General features: G+C 40.2%; 2 protein-coding genes across 2 annotated transcripts; one reads left to right on the top strand and one right to left on the bottom strand.

The window, feature by feature from the left end:
- Positions 1–1928: 1928 nt before the first annotated feature.
- Positions 1929–4944, bottom strand: mesd (mesoderm development LRP chaperone). Its single transcript, XM_079339955.1, has 3 exons — positions 4749–4944; positions 3185–3417; positions 1929–2928 (listed from the first exon to the last, which is right to left on the bottom strand). Exons 1-3 carry the CDS (start codon positions 4902–4904, stop codon positions 2661–2663), a joined length of 657 nt encoding a protein of 218 aa, XP_079196081.1. The 5' UTR covers positions 4905–4944; the 3' UTR covers positions 1929–2660.
- A 9563-nt stretch (positions 4945–14507) lies between these two features.
- Positions 14508–17733, top strand: tlnrd1 (talin rod domain containing 1). Its single transcript, XM_079339050.1, has one exon. It carries the CDS (start codon positions 16065–16067, stop codon positions 17127–17129), a length of 1065 nt encoding a protein of 354 aa, XP_079195176.1. The 5' UTR covers positions 14508–16064; the 3' UTR covers positions 17130–17733.
- The last annotated feature ends 13 nt before the right edge of the window (positions 17734–17746 follow it).

The following is a 17746-nucleotide window of genomic DNA, read 5'->3' on the forward strand; positions in this document are numbered from 1 at the left end:
AGGAGTTTAAGCATTGCATTAAAGAACTCAGTGAGAAGCCGGATGTCATTTGTGTGCAGGACACTTGGCTAAAGCCTTCTTTAGATTTTTTGATTTATGGGTATTCTGTAATTAGAAGTGATCAAGAGCACGGACATGGAGGGGGGTGGGATACCTTTGTTAGAAGTGGTACCCTTACAGGTTACTGGGAGTAGGAGGTAATCTAGAGTGCATAGTAGTGGAAATATGGGACAGAGGAGAACCAATGGTGATCATAAACTTTTATAATCCATGTCTCAGGTTAGAGCTGCAGAATCTACTTAGTATTCAGGGGCAAGACCGAAGGTGAGTGGTTTGGGTGGGGAACTTCAATGCCCATAGTTGAATATGGGGGGGTTAGTGTACAGATGCTAATGGAAGTGTGGTAGAGGATTTGATGGAAGAACAAAATCTAGTATGTCTGAATGACAGTTCAGGTACCAGGTTTAATGCTGTGAATGGGACTGCTTCAGTGTTGGATTTAACACTGGTGTCTAGTGTTTGTCCTGGAATCAGCCAGTGGACTGTCAGAGCTTACACCACTCTGGGGAGTGACTACTATCCTGTTCTTAGCTCAATTGGGGAGAAGGTGCATGTGATGCACAAAAAGAGTTCAAAAGCGGACCTTCCATAGAGCTGAATGGGAGAAATTCCAAAGGCTGTATCGTAACACCCAAATGACCTTGACCACATACACATGTACATACTTAAACACTTTTTCTGGCCAGGAATGAGTTTGGAGGCGACACGTTTCTGCAGAACCTGTCCAGTCTGCCAAGTTGTGGGTAAACCAAATCAAGCCGTACCTCCCGCTGCTTTGCAGCCCATGCCAGCTGTAGGAGAGACGTTCAAGCATGTGCTGGTTGACTGTGTTGGGTCACTCCCGCGAACAACGTCAGGGAATCGGTTTTGACTTACGCTGATGTGTGTTAACACCCGTTTTCCTGAAGCTATTCCTCTCCGTCGCATTACTGCTGCATCAGTCACAAAGGCATTAACTACGTTTTTCACATTTGGCCTCCCAAAGATTGTGCAGACTGATCAGGGCACTAATTTCATGTCGAGAGTTTTCAAGCAGATGCTTAGTTCATTGGGAGTCTCCCATTCTGTATCCAGTGCTTATCATCCAGAGTCCCAGGGTGCTCTTGAGCGCTGGCACCAATTGGCTTTTGGGGTCTTCAAGGATGTCTTAGGCCAATACTGACTTCAATGGTTTACATTTGGTTGAAGGAGGTGCTTATAACTGGAGTAAAACTGTGAGTTGTTAAACAAAGAGAGCTAATGTCAGGGTAAACTGCCTCTTCGAATTCTAAATGGTAACATGTTTGAATTATCACTCAAGTTGTAGCAGTTATAAACATACTCTGATAGCTCTGATGAACTGTTTTTACAAGCCTCTCTGTGGACCACCAATGCTTATTGAGAAAACACCTACTTGCTAGGAACAGATTCCTCTTTGAAAGGAATTCCTTTCAGAAATGTATATTATATAGCATAGTTTATGCCTATAAAACCTGTTTGTCTGTGTGAGGGTGTGTGTGAGTGTCAAGGCTATCGTAAGTTTTTAGATTTGAAATCTGTGTGTGAGACAGAAATAGAGAGGAAGGTGGAGGAGGACAAGGGTGTGGGAGGGACAGAGAAAGGCAGAGACCAAACAGAGGGGAAGAAACAGGATGTTCATGAGTGCTTGTGCGTATGACGTGGCATAAAAAATAACATAAAATTCTCATTAAGTAAAGATGCATTAGGAGACTGCAATGCATGGAGAGTGACATGAGAGTATGTCTGTAAAAGCTTGAACATGTGTGCCTGTGCAACATAGAGGATCAAAAAAAGAACAGTTGATTCCCTTATACTTAATGATTAAACTGGATCTCAACATCAGAAATTACAGCAATTATAGTCTGATTATTTGACAATTTTTTTTATTAAAAAATGAATAATTAACAGTAAATGTGACTTCTACTACCAGATGAAATCTTGACAGTATCATGAATTTAAACCAAGTTTTACACAAGGCAGAACCTTGACATCAGAAAAACAAATAATGTAAAAACACCTAACATAACTCAGTTGAATGATAAGGACTTATGGCACTTAGGTACGTATTACCTAAATGCACATAGAACATGATCTGATAAAAGACAGCACAGAAAGGGGATGTAGTTGATGTACAGTTTTCAAAAGGGTAGTGATTAAGATGCATCAGTTTACAGAATGCACTGGTGTTCAATTTGTCACAAAAAAAAAAAAAAAATCATTAAATCATTCTGGCTCTGGAAAAAACACTCACCTGACATGCCTTTCAGCTAAAAAAAAATATCTGAAAGGGTGCTTGGCATAATGTTCTCTATATATGTGAAAAAAGTGTGATTTTCATTTGGTGATGAACAACAGAAACATGTAGAGAATCAGACCACATGATAACTTTTAAGAGTTGGATACCACTCTGTTACAAACAATGTTTTTCTATAATGCAAGTACAATGCTGCTGTGAGGTAGAGAAAACAGAAAGAAATCATCTTTTTGATCCCAGCTCAGCAGTCAAGGTCAATGTACCCAACAGGATTTACAAGTCTTAACACTGATTCAATTAATTTTTGTGTTCAAAGGCCAGAAGAAAGATTGTTTTTGCATTTCCATCACAGCTCCTGCTTTAAATGGTTGGCTCTATTCCCCTCCAAGTCAGGTTTCTTACCATCTGACCTCTTCTTGGGTTTTTTCTCGCCAGTAACTTTATTTTGCTGCTTTGTTTTATCCTTATCGTTTTTTGCAGCCTTCCCAGGGAATACCTGCCCCTCCACAGTGACTTCCAGGCAACGTTCCTGGGCTGTGAGGAAATCTTTGACCTCCCAGGCCATACTGCCATCCCGCAGCATGAAGATCACCCTGTTGGAGCCCACTACGAACCTGCAGGAGGACAGGGAGATCAGAGTTAATTTTGTTGACTAAAATATAAGGAGTGTTATTTGTTTCTATTTTTCCATGAGAAAGATGAAAAGACGATAAGCTGACATATTAGTTGTGTGCTTTAAAACATTAAAAATGTTTGGTATTTCACCTCACTGAACTGATTGCAGTTAAAATTCATGAAAAACAGCTGATCAAATGACTGGGGCATGACTTGTTTATCTTAAATGAGCTCAGTTGAGATTGGGAGGACTACCTCTGAATATCAAAGTTGGCATTGAAGAGGCTTCCCTGCCAGAGGCCTGTGATTTCTTCTGTTTCTTTCTCAGTGGGATCTCCTGACACTGTAGCAAACACCATCAGAGTCCTGCCCTTCTTGGACATCTTGAGCAGCTCTTCTGGCTTGGAGGGGTCTACCTTGGAGAAATCAATGGGAGGAGGAGACCGCTTGTGCTCTGGCAAGTCCCCTTCCTCAATGTCATCATCCTCCTGTGGAACAAAGAGAACATATGTGAGATGTTAAGAGAGTCATGAATGTAATGAAACACAATGTAACACTGAGAGTTGCTGTTCCTCTTATTCTGAATTGTAACCTTGTAATATACCACTCTTCATTCAGTAGGGTACATTACATGTGGAGTAACATGTACATTAATTAAAGTTCTGCCAAGGTCATTCCATGCCAAGTGCTAATTTTAGAAATCTGCCCCACCTGACCATCTCAGATTTTGATGAAATTCGGTATACAAGTTGGTACTTTGCTGAATGAACGTGTACAAAATTTGAGCTATGTAGGTGGTATAGTTCCTGAGATACAGTACAGTACTATCCACCCCCCCCCCACCCCCCCCCCCCCTTACTTTTGCAGGTCCCCACTATAGTTCAATATAGTTGGATATAAAATGCAACTTCTCACGTTTTCCAGGGACCAAATTGTCCTGAGGAAATGTTTTATTGTTTAGAGTTATGAACATGTGCCACAGAATCTCTACATTTCTCCAACTTTTACATTTCTCCACCAAAACTTAATAGTGTACGTTCAAGAATGTCTGTTATTAGAAGTTAGGCAATGAAAACTGTTTTACATATTTTTTGGGAGACTGTGTCTAGTAAACTATCCAGTTACAACTTCCACTAAATACACGGTTTTGTCTCTTTTTGTACTTCTCTAAAAAGTGCCTCCAAATCAATTAATATTTATTAATATTCAGATAAGTCATTAAACCACATGAGAATTGCGGTAAAGTTGTTTCTATGTATGTTACAAAACAAACATACAGCCTTGAACTACGATTAGTTTAAATCCAAAAACATGTTGCAGCCGCAACATCAAGATTATTGAATCCATATGTGTCACAGTTTTTATCTTAGACTTTTAAACAGTAGTTATGATAGCATCTCTTAACACTTATGAATGCATTCATGCTGAGCCTGCATGTGGTCACAAGTTCATATCCACATCTTATCGTGTTTGAGTTGTAGCAACATCAGGAAATGATTCTTGTTCATTCCAGATGTAATTGTTTTCTTTAATGTGTCCTTTTGCACTCACTGAATGCTGCACTCGACTTTAAGTTATCTGAAATCAGTAACATTTCCGCTTATGACTAACTATCTCTCAAGCTAAAGTTAATTTAAAGTTAACAATGTTAATTAACTAAGTCAATGTTGAGTTAGTTAATAAATGTAATTCTTGCTGGTTTTACAGGAGCTGTAAACCAGCACTGTACTTCTGTACTATAAGAGCTACAGTGTACCTTCCTGACGGCTAGGGAAGAGCTAGCTCATGTATTCGGATTGTTTGCAGTTTGTTAACATACCTCCCATTGTTCCAGGAGCCGTGCCATATCTGCGTCATTGTAGTCTCGGATGTCCTTCTTTTTCTTAGGCTTCTCTTTGCTACCCGTGGCTGAAATAGAAAGCAGATAAGTGCAGAGTAGGAGCAGTACACATCTCCATCTAAAATCAGACGCCATGTTTACAGATGGTGAGTGGTGATTGGCTCTGGAGTTTTCCGGTTACAAGACATGAGCGGGCGTATCTTCTTCTTCTCTTACAATTCCGGCAGGCTGAACATTGTACAGTGTAATGCTGCCCTCCACAGTCTAGGAGTGTATAATTATTTAATATCAATTGATACAGGCCAGTTGCATGCAAGAAACAAAGAACTGCGGCTGCAACACATTGGGCATTTAGTTGCACAGAAAATATGGACTTAAATGAGAAGGATGAGAGTCCCAAGTCAGATAACTCCCTGAATAACTGACTTCTTTCATTCTTATAATTACCACACACAAACACAACATGTCGGAGTGTTTCCTCCTGTCCACATTGACACAGGCCATCAGGATGTTTACCTATTACCTTTAATGATAGAGAGTCTGAGGCTCCTCTCCAAGTCATTTTGAATTGTGAACATCTTGAAATGCCTTAACACACATATCAGCTTTGTCCTTAATGCTAGCAGCCTCAGACTCCCCATCATTAAGGACCAGCATTGATGTCCTAACTACTTTCCCAGACATTTTATGGATTCTAGCCCATAGTTGCCTAACTGGGGTATCAGGACCCAGTGTCCCACAAAAATTCCTCCAACATTTTTTTTTCATCCTTAACTGCCTTTCTTGCCACTGCTCTGCATTTTTTGTACTCAACAACATTCTCCGGAGTAGGGTTGTTACGTAAACACTTAAATGCTTCCTTTCTCTTTCTTACAGCTTCTTCACAATCTTTATTCCACAATGACACGATCTTTAGGGATTGATTTAAAAGGTATTGTTTCTGAAGCAATTCTCAATATCATATTTGATAAGGTTTCATTATGTTCATTTACTGTTCCATTGCTAAACACTTATAGCTGCTGCTGTACCATTCTTAAACTTCTCCCAATCAGCTCTGGAAAAATCAAACCTTTTAACACCATCGTAAGCATTCATAATTATCTACAAAACCTACTCATAGTAGGAAAGTATCACTGCCCACAGATTCCTTTTCCAGAACATCACACTCCCCAACCCTAGCTAAATCTGGAGACGCTAAGACATCAGGTCTAGGCATCATGTTTTAAGTGAAGAAGTATCAAATCTATTTGGTCTACTGTCATTCATGATAACGAGATTGCAGCTGTCCAATAAATCCTCGATGACGGCACTGTTTGCATCTCTTTGCTGACTTCCCTACAGTGGGTTATGTGCATTAAAATCACCTACAAATATAACAGGAGAACTGACCTTATTGACTAAGCCTTCAAACTCAGCCATATAAATATTAATCAAACTTATTTTACCTCGAGAAGTCCACACTTAAACTACTATGCATTCAAAAGACAACTCACACTCAATAATTGAATTCCTGCCTTAATAAATGTAGCACACCCACCACCTAACCTGTCAGATCTATCTTTGTTCAGACACACATATCCTGGCAAGATTAAATCAAGGCTAGGTTTCAGTCATGTCTCTTGAACACATAAAAAAAAATCAGGTTTATCCTGGCAATCGCGAAATAACCTTTTCAACTCCTGTCCATTGCAATAAGGCTCTTTGCATTCCACTGAAGGATGCAGAACATCAGAAAAATTCTAAACATCATCTAGATTTTCAAAGAGTTCAACATCATCCATATCTTTCCCTTCATCCTCATCTTCCCTCTCAGTGGCTGCAGTTGCACGTGCAGAATTTCTTCAATCTGATTGAAATCATTACATGGAACATGATCAGATTATGCATCAACATTTAATCAGAATAAAACACTTGTGACATGCGCAGACTGGTCCTACCTGTCAAATCTGCTGGAAACGTCAGAAGAAGTGACATCTCAGCCTGTGTTTGTAAACAATCATCACAAATGAGCCGTAAAAACATTAAACTCTGTTTTCTTTTACACCCTGAAAATGGAAGATATATTTCCTCACAGTTTAACAATAATGTAAACTTTGTAAATATGCACCTTTCAAACATTTGAACCATGCAGCAGCATTGTTTACCTTTTTCATTTGTTATAGTTCAAGGCTGTCTAAACGTGATCGTATTGGTTGGATTATTGAATTAAACATTCTAATAACATTAATGATCAACTGTAAACATACATTAAATGTGAATGAGTTGCTACCACTTTTCGACATTAGGCTACTTCAAAATTAGTCTGTACTAGTTATTTTCAGTTCTCAGTTCACTTTTAACTTTTAACACTGCATTATCGTTTGTCTCAGTTGACGGTAAAAAAAATCGTTTTTTAGGCAGAACTAGCGGAATCAGTTTTAATGCTCACGCGACAAACAGTTTACAATAAATCTGTTGATATCAGAGATGTTACTGTAACTCGCTGGGAAAGACGCCAACTATCACTCCAAAGTGGATTTATTTTTTACCGCAATGTAAAATTTGTATAAAACAAGGTGGTATGAAATCCTATCTATGAAAGGCATTAATAACGATACATTAACACATAAAACACAAAATATGATTCCCTAACCTCCAGATTCGACAGCATATTTTATATTGAGTTCTATTCGCCCCTTTCTCTGAAGTTCATGATTCATGATGATTTTTTCTCTTCTCTGTTTATTTTTTCCTACTCAGTTAACATGATTCTCCCCCACTGACAATTTAATGCAGATGCCTTCCCTTAGTTTCTTCATCCCAGTACTGTTGCCATGTTTCCCCCAACTCAGATGTTGTGACATGGCCACTATTCTTAGGGAGGTCCCTTTGTGTGTCTATGAATAGGTTAGGTGTGATCCTGGGGTCTTTTTTTCCAACCTGTAAACCTGGCCATGTGACCTGCTCAGCCAGGGATACACAGGTGTGTAGGGGGCGTGGCCTAGGGAGAACAAAGTGAGAGGGAAACATTTTTGTGGGAGTTTTGCTTTTGTTGGGTGTGGACTGGAAAAAGACAGAGGAGAGCGAGGAGGATAAATTGTTTTTTCCGGAGCAGGATCAGGAGATTATCTTTTTTTTTTCTTTTGAGGTGCGGTGTTTGCTCCTCCACATGGTTGTCCTGCATGTGTTTTGGAGGACCGTAAAAGACTAAGAAGACCTGTATCACCCCGGGTAAGGCTGAAGACCAGTGAGTACCAAACTAATGGACACCTTTTTTCCCGAGGATACTTTCTTTTTTCATTTCAGAGCTGTTTTAGCAGACATTAAAGTGGATTAAAGTGACAATGCCTGGATTGACATGTTCTTTTTTTCGTTAAAGGGGGACAATATTTTCCTCTGAGGGACAATTTAATGTGTTTGATTTTGTGGTTAAAGAGGACGATAAAGCGTACATTCAATTTTCTCCATTTGTCTTTTCAAAATATTTCCACTGAACTCTTTATTTTCGTTTACCAAACAATTTTTGTGAAAGTCCTAACACGAGTGAATTATGAAGGCAGTGGGTTTGAATTAAATACCACTTTTGCCTTAAAAGATTAAGCGGATTGTTATAATGTTTCCTATTATGAATTTGGTTCTACTGAGTGTCTGTACAGTTCGAGTTCTGTGTGTACAGAATAAACAGCCTGACAACCTCAATCTACCAGCCTTTGATTATGATTGTCCGCCTTTGATTGTCTGTGCCCAATTCTCATTCTGCTCAGAGTAATTAGTTATTTCTCGATATTTCGATTGCCAACTGCCTCCTCCTTATAACTCTTTGAAAAGTGATAACCTTATTATTTAAGACCAAGGCAAGCAGGTTAAGAAATGTATTGCAGTGTAAGCACAGACTGACACCACCTGCGGTTCTGCATTTTGAAATACTGGTACAATGTTTTTTTTTTTTTATTGTAAATGTAACATAGCTGTGTATATGTAAATCCTACTTTATCAAAACAAACAAATTCACTTATCAACGTGACCCTGCACTTCTCCCTGGCCTTTGTTGTTTTGTTGTTGTTTTTTTGTAGTGAGGATGGATGATAGGCTGACGTCTACTTTTGATAATGCTGTGCGATCTCCCCACACTGCCTTTGCGATCGACTGGTAGATCGCGATCGACGTATTGGGCACCTCTGATTTAGTACAAGTCGCATATCTCTGTCTGTAGGTTGATGCCGCAGAGTTAGGCCTAGAAAGGAGTCAGTCTCAAAAGTGTCTGTACAGTTCGAGTTCTGTGTGTACAGAATAAACAGCCTGACAACCTCAATCTACCAGCCTTTGATTATGATTGTCCGCCTTTGATTGTTTATTTGTAAACAGTGTTAAAAAGACACCAACTAAAGGACGGGTGAGCGCTGCGTCAACCAAAAAAACGCATTGTGTGTGAGACTCAGCTGACAGCGAAAGGCGGGAATACACTGGGCAATGTTTTTGATCGTCCGATGCGTGGCTGCAACCTGATTGCTCACACTATAAGAACGAAATAAACATGTTGGGTCCCCAAATCTGGAAGAGGACTGGAGAGATGCTCACATAGGAGAAACAGGCTGTTGTTGAAATGCTGCCACATCTGAACAACAGTGCTTAATTTGTAAACCGTGATGTCCCAGAGCACGGACAAAGTGCTGTACCGGCACAGCAGGAAGACGAGCGGACACAGACATCAGTCACACATATTGCACATTGGAGCAGTGTAGATTCCACTATTCTGTGCTAAACTGATTTACATTACAAATGATGATTGAAGTTTCTGTTTCATATCTCTCCACCTCTGTGCGTAAAGTTTCACCTCTCTGCACCTCTGTGCGAGTGTGTGCGTAAAGTTTCACCTCTCTGCACCTCTGTGCGTAAAGTTTTACGTCTTTTCACCTGTGTGTAATGGCACAATCACACTTATCCGTCCACTAAAATGTTAAAATCTAAGATATCTAATTGCTGCTCTGTCTGACAGGTTGATAAAATGTCTTTCGTTTCTTTGATCATGTTGAATTTCGTCCGTTATCTGTACTGCAAAGTTCAAATTTGAATGATAATTAATGAAGTCTAAGTCTGAAAAGTTCTCCACGACACCTCAGCGTGTGCACAACAACATAAAAGCTCTGACCAGCTGGGAGTTGTTGCTATGTGACCTGACAGCAATCTGACCTCTCGCTCTGTCCCTCTTTTATTAATAGATTTAAAATGCATACACGCAAAAAAAAACAAGACATACTCAGGTATTTAAATACAAAAAAACAATGATAGAACAGATGTTTTATGGTTTATTTCAAATATACCGAGAGATTTGGACAGTGACAAAGGGGCTGAATCCAAACAGGGGCCAGTCCCAATCTGGTAGGTGCCAGATCTTGTTCCAGCAGGATTTGGCACAAATGAAGCACTGTTCAACAAGTCTGGCCTCCAAGTCCTCAGTTCAACACAGTTACAGGTAGAAAACAAAGACCTGAAGATACTTCTTAACTTAACCCTGCAAAACTGTAACTTTTTAAAAGAACAGAACAGGCAATTTCAACAGCTTTTAAGCTTTGAACAGAATACTTCAATGCAACTGAGAGCAGAAAATCAGCAACAGCATTAGATCCTGTTCTCAGAAAGACTATCCTTTCTCTGGACATTATGCAACAATAAAACAATGCAGTGTTCATGCTGCCTTCCTGGCTGGGTTGAACATGCTTCACGCTGCTTCCATTTATCTCCAATACATAAAAATTGGGAAAATGCTTGCAAAGAGTGTTCTTTTTACAATGGTGACCTGGCTGTTGTTTTGGATGCAGCAGACCAGGCATTCCCTACCAATCTGACTTTTCAGTTTGTAAAGCAGAACCCTGAAGATTATTTTCACTCGGCATGGATTGGGTTGCAGGACATGGTGCGGGAAGGCACCCACATGTGGGTCACTGGTGATAGATTGAACAACAAATTTGTATACTGGAGGCCTCTGGAGCCAAACAATGCTATAGCCAGCTGGGACAAGGAAGGATCAGGTCAGGACTGTGTTGCCATAGTTCCACCTTATAGCATTGCGCATAAAAACTGGTTGAAATCTTGGGATGATATTGTCTGCTTTACATATCTGCACTACATATGAGTCCCAAGCACTCATTCTTAACTGACTTAAAGACTTTGTGTAATGTCACTTTACTTGTGACTTAAAAAAATCTGAGCTCATGTATATGTGTAAATAAGTGTCTAAATAAATCTATTGTATTTTTACTAATAATGTACTGTTATCAATATGTTAACGTTGCCTAACTAAATCTAGTAACATGAATACGACATGTTTTGAAAAATGTGGAACCTTTATACTAATATAACAAAGTGCAATGCCAGAAATCCATCTTGATTTTTCCCATTATTTTATCAGAATCTTTGTTGAACTAAGAAACACCAGACCAGTTGAGATTTGAAACAAAATTTAATGTTGAAGACCGGATGCTGATTGTTACAGAAATAGGATTTATTCTCTGAATATTCTCTGAGGTTCTTAACCCTAACCCTAACAAAATCACTTGGCAGTTGACTTAAATTTACTTGGCAATATGTGATATGATACAGCAAAATTCCTTGAAAATAGCCACTCTGACAAAAAATAATAGACATATTGGTATAAATGGCTAATGTAGCTATTTTCTTGATCTATTATACATGTGTATTGTATACAGGTCCAAATTATAGCAAACTCTTGCTATCTAATGTCTTAGCCTAAGCTTAGGTAGCATACTTGGGTATTTTTTTATACACTATATTTGCATGTTATTCTCTGATGACACAAAGTTAATTTTATTTGTATTATGTTTTCATGTTGTCATCATTGAGAAAATATTTCTAACTCATTCTGTAATACATCACAATCATCTGGGATTGCCCACATAGAACTAAACCTCTTTAAACTTTATAGCTCTAACTGCACTACTGCCCTGGCTCCAACAGAGGGCAGCATCTCCCGTACACTGCTGCAACATCAGGAGTGTTATTTAACATATTTCTGCTGTGATCAAAAGGATTTTTATTTGTCATGCATTTTGATCTATATGAACCTTTTATCTGATATTATGCATTATATTAGTTGTATTTTTATACAACAAAACAGTCTCTAAGTCTTCAAGGGGCAACTCATTTTCAGACCCAAACATCACCAAATACTCCACAGGAGTGATGACCCACTCATTTAATCACCTACAATTCATTGCAATTGAGATGAGACACTTTAGCCATTTGACAAAGAAAATGAATTAAAGAAATCAAAATTGTGATAATAAAATGTATTTCTAACCAAGGTACAAAGCTATTTTTAACTATAATACAGAAACATAAAGATGTTTTGACTGGTGAATGGTAAATGGACTTGAGCTTATATAGCTCAACTTGAACTTGAGCTTTTCTAGTCTTCTACTCAAAGTTCTTTTGCACTGCATGTCACACCTACAGTACATTCATACTACATTTATTTCACACACTGATGGTAGTGGTTGCTTCGTAGTTTCAGCCAACAGAATTAATTAATTCATACACCGCCACTGAAGCAGAAGGAGAAAATCAGGTTTAAGAGTCCAAGACACATGGGTCATGTTGCCCAGGTTGGGATCAAACCCTAAAGCTTCCAGTGGAGAGACGACAACTTTACCAACTGTGCCACAGCCTGAGACCACATTGTCTGGGGAGACGGTCACAATTTCATTTTTTTTATTTTTTTATGCTGCTATAGGCCTAGACTACCGGGGGAACTGGCACCAGGATCTCTTATCTCTTTCTCCCTCTTTCTCTCCCAGCTTTCATATCTTATTACTGCTTGTCACTATCTTTATATTCTAACCTCTCCTTTTTTATGGGAGCTCCTGAGCTCTCTTAGGTTCTTTGGGACTGTTGGTGAGGATGGCCTGCCCAAACAAACCCCTCAACAAGAATGTTCTGTGCTCTATAGGAAGAGCACACCTCTGATGCTTGATATATTTACAATAGCCAGCTGAAGACTTAAGTCAGTTTAAATTTCATTTGCTTAGTTTTTAAGAGAGATTTTCCATATTCTGCTACACACATTGCTTTAAAAACTGAGAGAGGATTTTTTTGTGAGAATGCATTGCGTTTTTACACAATAGGCATGCATAAATGCACCTGACTATTTGGCAAATTTTTCAGATGCTGATCTTAATGTACAGGGATCTTATTTACCCAGAGTTTTTCAACAAATCTAAAAGATATAGATCAACCATGTTTATTGAAAACGTATTTTTCCATTTTAATACAGCAGTAGGTCTAATTATAATCCAATAAAGGAAAGGATTATTACAAAATCAAAACAAAAATAGAGTGGGGGTGGAGCATTTTGAATAGGTTTTTTTAAGTTTTTGGTGTCACTCAGGACACCCCAGTTACTTCCGTTTCGTTCTCAGTTTCCCTTAGTGGTCCACACAGAGAAGTCCCTCCCATACGAACACTGGATTGGTTTACTTTATTCCTAGACCTTCCCATTAACTCATATGATTGGATCCCGTCCACATCTGCATTTGTTATTGGATGTTAACTGTTGCGTCATTATTTCCAACAACTAGAAGTTTCATGCATCAGCAGCAGATCTGACAAAAATTTATGGGGAAGAGTTGTGTTGTTTTTCCATTTAAATTAAAAAAAAAAACTGTAACAAGAAGTCACTGCATTTACAAACACAATAAATATAGACCAATGTCAAAATGACCTAACATTAATTTATTTGTAATAGCCAGCTTCATTTTTTTAAACTCATAGATATTAAGACTTCTTATAACCTGTCTGTTCCAACTTGCTCATCAGGATGAAAATGCTGTCGTCTTTGTGGTGTGAGTGATATTTGACCAGTCTTGTATAAAACAGACTTGCTATAGATAAGGGGCGGTCTAGGTGTCCAAGGCTACTGTGATAGCCAGGGAGGCGGCACCGGAAAATGCTTGTACTCTGCCTGACCTGTCCCTCAAGCAGTAGGTGATCAGTTTTGCTGCCGGATTACTTCAAGACGACTGACGGTCTCTCGGAGGTGAAATTTTACATGTGGGGTACACCGGTAGCCGATACGCATGAAAGACGTCCAGGCATGAGTCGGAAACTTCAAGAAATCTTAAACTTAAAAAATCCTCATCCGGTTAAACTACAAAAATAAAGCTATTAATGCCGACAACTATTCATAAATAACAGATCGAGTTGTTTTTGGTTAAACAACTTCTCAAATAGGTCAAAGCACCGTGTTTTATGTTGTCATGTTCATTTTATGTTAGGCTACTTCATCTCGGAATCCGAATCAAAGTTACTGTCACTTGTTCCACGGAACAATGAAAATACGTCTGGTATATAGCCTTCACTAAGCGAAGAATTGATACGACATCAGGACCAAAAACCTCTCGCAAGAACTTATTCTGAAGAATATGGGGAACAATGTCCTTTACCCTCCCGCTACATAACACAGACCTTAATCAGCCCCACAGTCAGAAACTTCACAGTGACGTGTTATGCGTTATATTAACGCTCACTAGACTTTACATTTATTTTCTTTCATGCACCCTTTCTACATTTTGTGTGTGTGTGTGTGGGGGGGGGGGGGATCATTCCTTATATTTTACGGTTTAAATTCTATTAGTAATCTTCTATTGTGCTTCTATTTGATTTGAAATAAGTTGTTTTTTTCTTGAAAACAAGTCTCTGCTTTTATTTTGAAAATGCAGAGCTGCCGTGTGTTTTGTCTGCCTCACTTTACGTTGAAGCGACGCCTCATGGCAGCTCGTCCCGAAAGTCAGACCCGTCATAAAAGTTCGCAGAGCTCTTTGGCGACTGTGTAACTTGATTCTACTTCCGCGACGTCGTTAACGTGAGACAGCAAATAAATACAGGATGGTGGATGGTTAATTTCAGGCGAAATGAGTCTGTGTTCCTACAATTTGGTGCGTCCAGCAGCCGCTCAGCCAGCCGCGACCACACCCTCCCCGCTTCCTCATACTGCAGCGGGAGCGCGCAGCACGACTTGAATCACCGGGAATAACGGCCCCTCTTTTGGCTACGTTTCTGTTTTTATGCCTGTGGAATCTGCTGAGACAAATTCGTTGACTCCTCAAAGACTTTTGACTGGTTATGGCTTTAAAAAGCAATTCATCACAGAGGATATGCGGGACTACACATTCTCTGGTCCCGAGTTAAGGAGCCGAGGAGGAGGAGGTGGAGGGCGGACAGAAGGACGATACATATGGAGTCGAAGCGACTACAGCAACTGCGAGCTTATAACCCAGGGTTGTGTTTGAAAAAGAAAAGATTGAAAGTGGACACTGGGGTTGTTTTGTTGTGAAAGTCGGCCTTTCGGTGGATTTAACTTCGGAAGACTTGTGAAACAATGGTGCTGAAGGGAAACGCAGGTCTTCCTGCTGTCCAGGAGAGCTGCCCGGGTGGTGTCCTGTTTGTAACCAGCATGAGTATGCCAGGCCGGTCCCAGTCATTGGAAACAAGTTGGACAACATATCGGTGCTGCTTCAGGTTACTTACTCTGACACGAGTGGACATAAAATGACATCCTCTTGACTTTAATCAAAACTTGCGGAAAAATGTCCTCCATAAATGTTGAGGTGACGTTTTCTTAGCTGTGGTAGTATATAAAAAAAGACGTCTCGAGTTACAAACTGCAAGGAATAATCGGCAAATGAAATGTAAATGTGATCTTGTTTGAAAAAGGAAAGTAGCTTTTGACGTAAATTTGATAACCCTCAGTCTGCACTTTGCCTTTCAGGAGGCATCTTGGTGTCACTGCAATTTTTGTGATTTCCTTCTTTTAAATTCACAACCTGTAGAAATTTCTTCTGACCTGACACATGGTTTACAATGCATATGTTGAGTTTTGGAAAAAATGGGCTTTTCGATTAATTTGTCAAGATTCGATCAGTTTATAACGCTTAGAATGTCCAGTTGTTGGATTTGAAATTGAAACATTACTAACAATGAGAGCAGATTCTGCCCAAGCAAAGTTTAATTTGTCTAGATATCAAAGTAATAGAGATGTTATTCACACAAAGAAATGCAGTTTTACTCCTTTTTTACATGTTTACATTGAGATTATATGTCCTGTGTGTCAACATATAATGAACAGCTAATTGCTCTGAAGGAATTTAAGGAAGACTGTTTGGCCAGTTTATATTTAAAATAGTTTGCAAAAAGCCGTGAGTTAAAGTATATCTTGCATACAGTACAATGCATTGTGCAGAGGCAGAAAACTATAAATAACCTAACTGAATAAACCCCACCCCTCGCACTCGCCTCCTTATTATGGCTAGTGGTGGTTCTGGCAAGTCTGCAAGTGAGGGATCACCCAGCACACCCAGCTGCAGTTTGCAGCAAAGGAAGCGTCTCTCCTCCATCTGTGACAATTGTAAGGGCAAGATGCAGCTGGTGGCCGACCTCCTCCTGCTGTCCAGCGAGACTAGGCCAGTCATGACTTCTGAAGGCGTGACTGTGGCAGACACCTTTGATCAGTGCCGCGACACAGTCATAGCCAGGACTAAAGAGCTCTCCATTCTCACACATGACATTCAGAGCCAGCTCAACATGGGCCGCTTCAATGAGGTGGGAGACCGTCTCTTGGAGATGGCTGACCTGGTGGTATCTTTGACTGAGTGCTCCGCTCACGCTGCTTACCTGGCGGCTGTGGAGACCCCTGGCTCTCAGCCCTGTCTGCCGGGTCTGGTCGATCGATACAAGGTGACCCGTTGCCGGCATGAAGTGGAGCAGAGTTGTAGCATACTTCGAGTCACGCCCCTGCCAGATCTCACTCCCCAGCTCCTCCTCGAGCTGTCTCAAAACATCTCGACCAACCTCAAGAATCTGACGGACATCTCGTCTCTAGCAAGCGAGAGGTCCCGGGATCGCTTTGCAAAAGAGCAATTCAAACTAAGCGTCAAAAGCATGAGTACAAGCGGCACAGCCTTCCTTGCATGTGTCAAAGAGGTGAAAACCCAGCCCAGTGAGCTGACCAGAAACCGCTGTGTTCTCTTTAGTGCAGCTCTCGTCCAGGCTGTGAGCGCCCTGGTTGGGTATGCCACAGAGCCTCCATTCCTGGGAAGGGCTGCGAGTATCTCCAGTGAAGGAAAGGGGGTACAGACTGCAGTTTTAGGGGGGGCCATGAGTGTGGTTTCAGCATGTGTCCTACTAACTCAGGGCCTCAGGGATGTTGCACAGCATCCTGAGAGCAGCTCCAAAATGGCAGACTACCGTGAACGCCTACGTAATTCTGCTTGTGCTGTGTCGGACGGTTGCACTCTGCTTACTCAGGCACTCAGAGAACGCTCCTCTCCAAGGACTCTGCCGCCAGTCAATTCTCATTCTGTGAATTAGTTTAGGAAGACGCAATAAGAGCTCCAGGCCCCTCTGTCCTATTCTGACAAACCAAAGAGACTCACCTGGGTTATCACCTGGGTTCACCAAGTTTATAGCCTAAGTAACATCCGATAAAAGCTGTCTGTGTCTGTTAAGGTGGTTGACGTGTGTAAGAATTCAGAGGAGAATTAAAAACAATCTCTGCAGGGTTTGAATTCGCGCTGGATGCGAATCAACAAATCATTTCATCACTCTGGGCCTGACCTGCATTCAGCTGACAGACAGATCCCTTCAAACCAAAAAAGTTTACCTCAATTTTTCCTTTTTGGTGAAAACACCAGCCTTGATGATGGATGTAGCCTTGCTGTGTGAACCTTTGATTGGCTGGCCTGCTCAATTACAAGTGCTTGTGAGATGTATAGAGTGATCTGAGTGTCTCAATGCTTGTTTTTGTTTTTTTCAATGTGTGAATACCTGATTTGTTAAAAGCTGCTGTGAGTGTGTGCCAGAGGTTTTTACACTATTTACCAGACTTACCATAGTATTTTCAAGTGTTTTGAACATGCATGTAATGGAGTATTTATTTCAACTATTAAATATGTTGTTTCAGATGACACTGTTATTGGGGACATGTA

Source organism: Symphodus melops, assembly GCF_947650265.1.
Source record: "Symphodus melops genome assembly, chromosome: 3".
Lineage (NCBI taxonomy): Eukaryota > Metazoa > Chordata > Actinopteri > Labriformes > Labridae > Symphodus > Symphodus melops.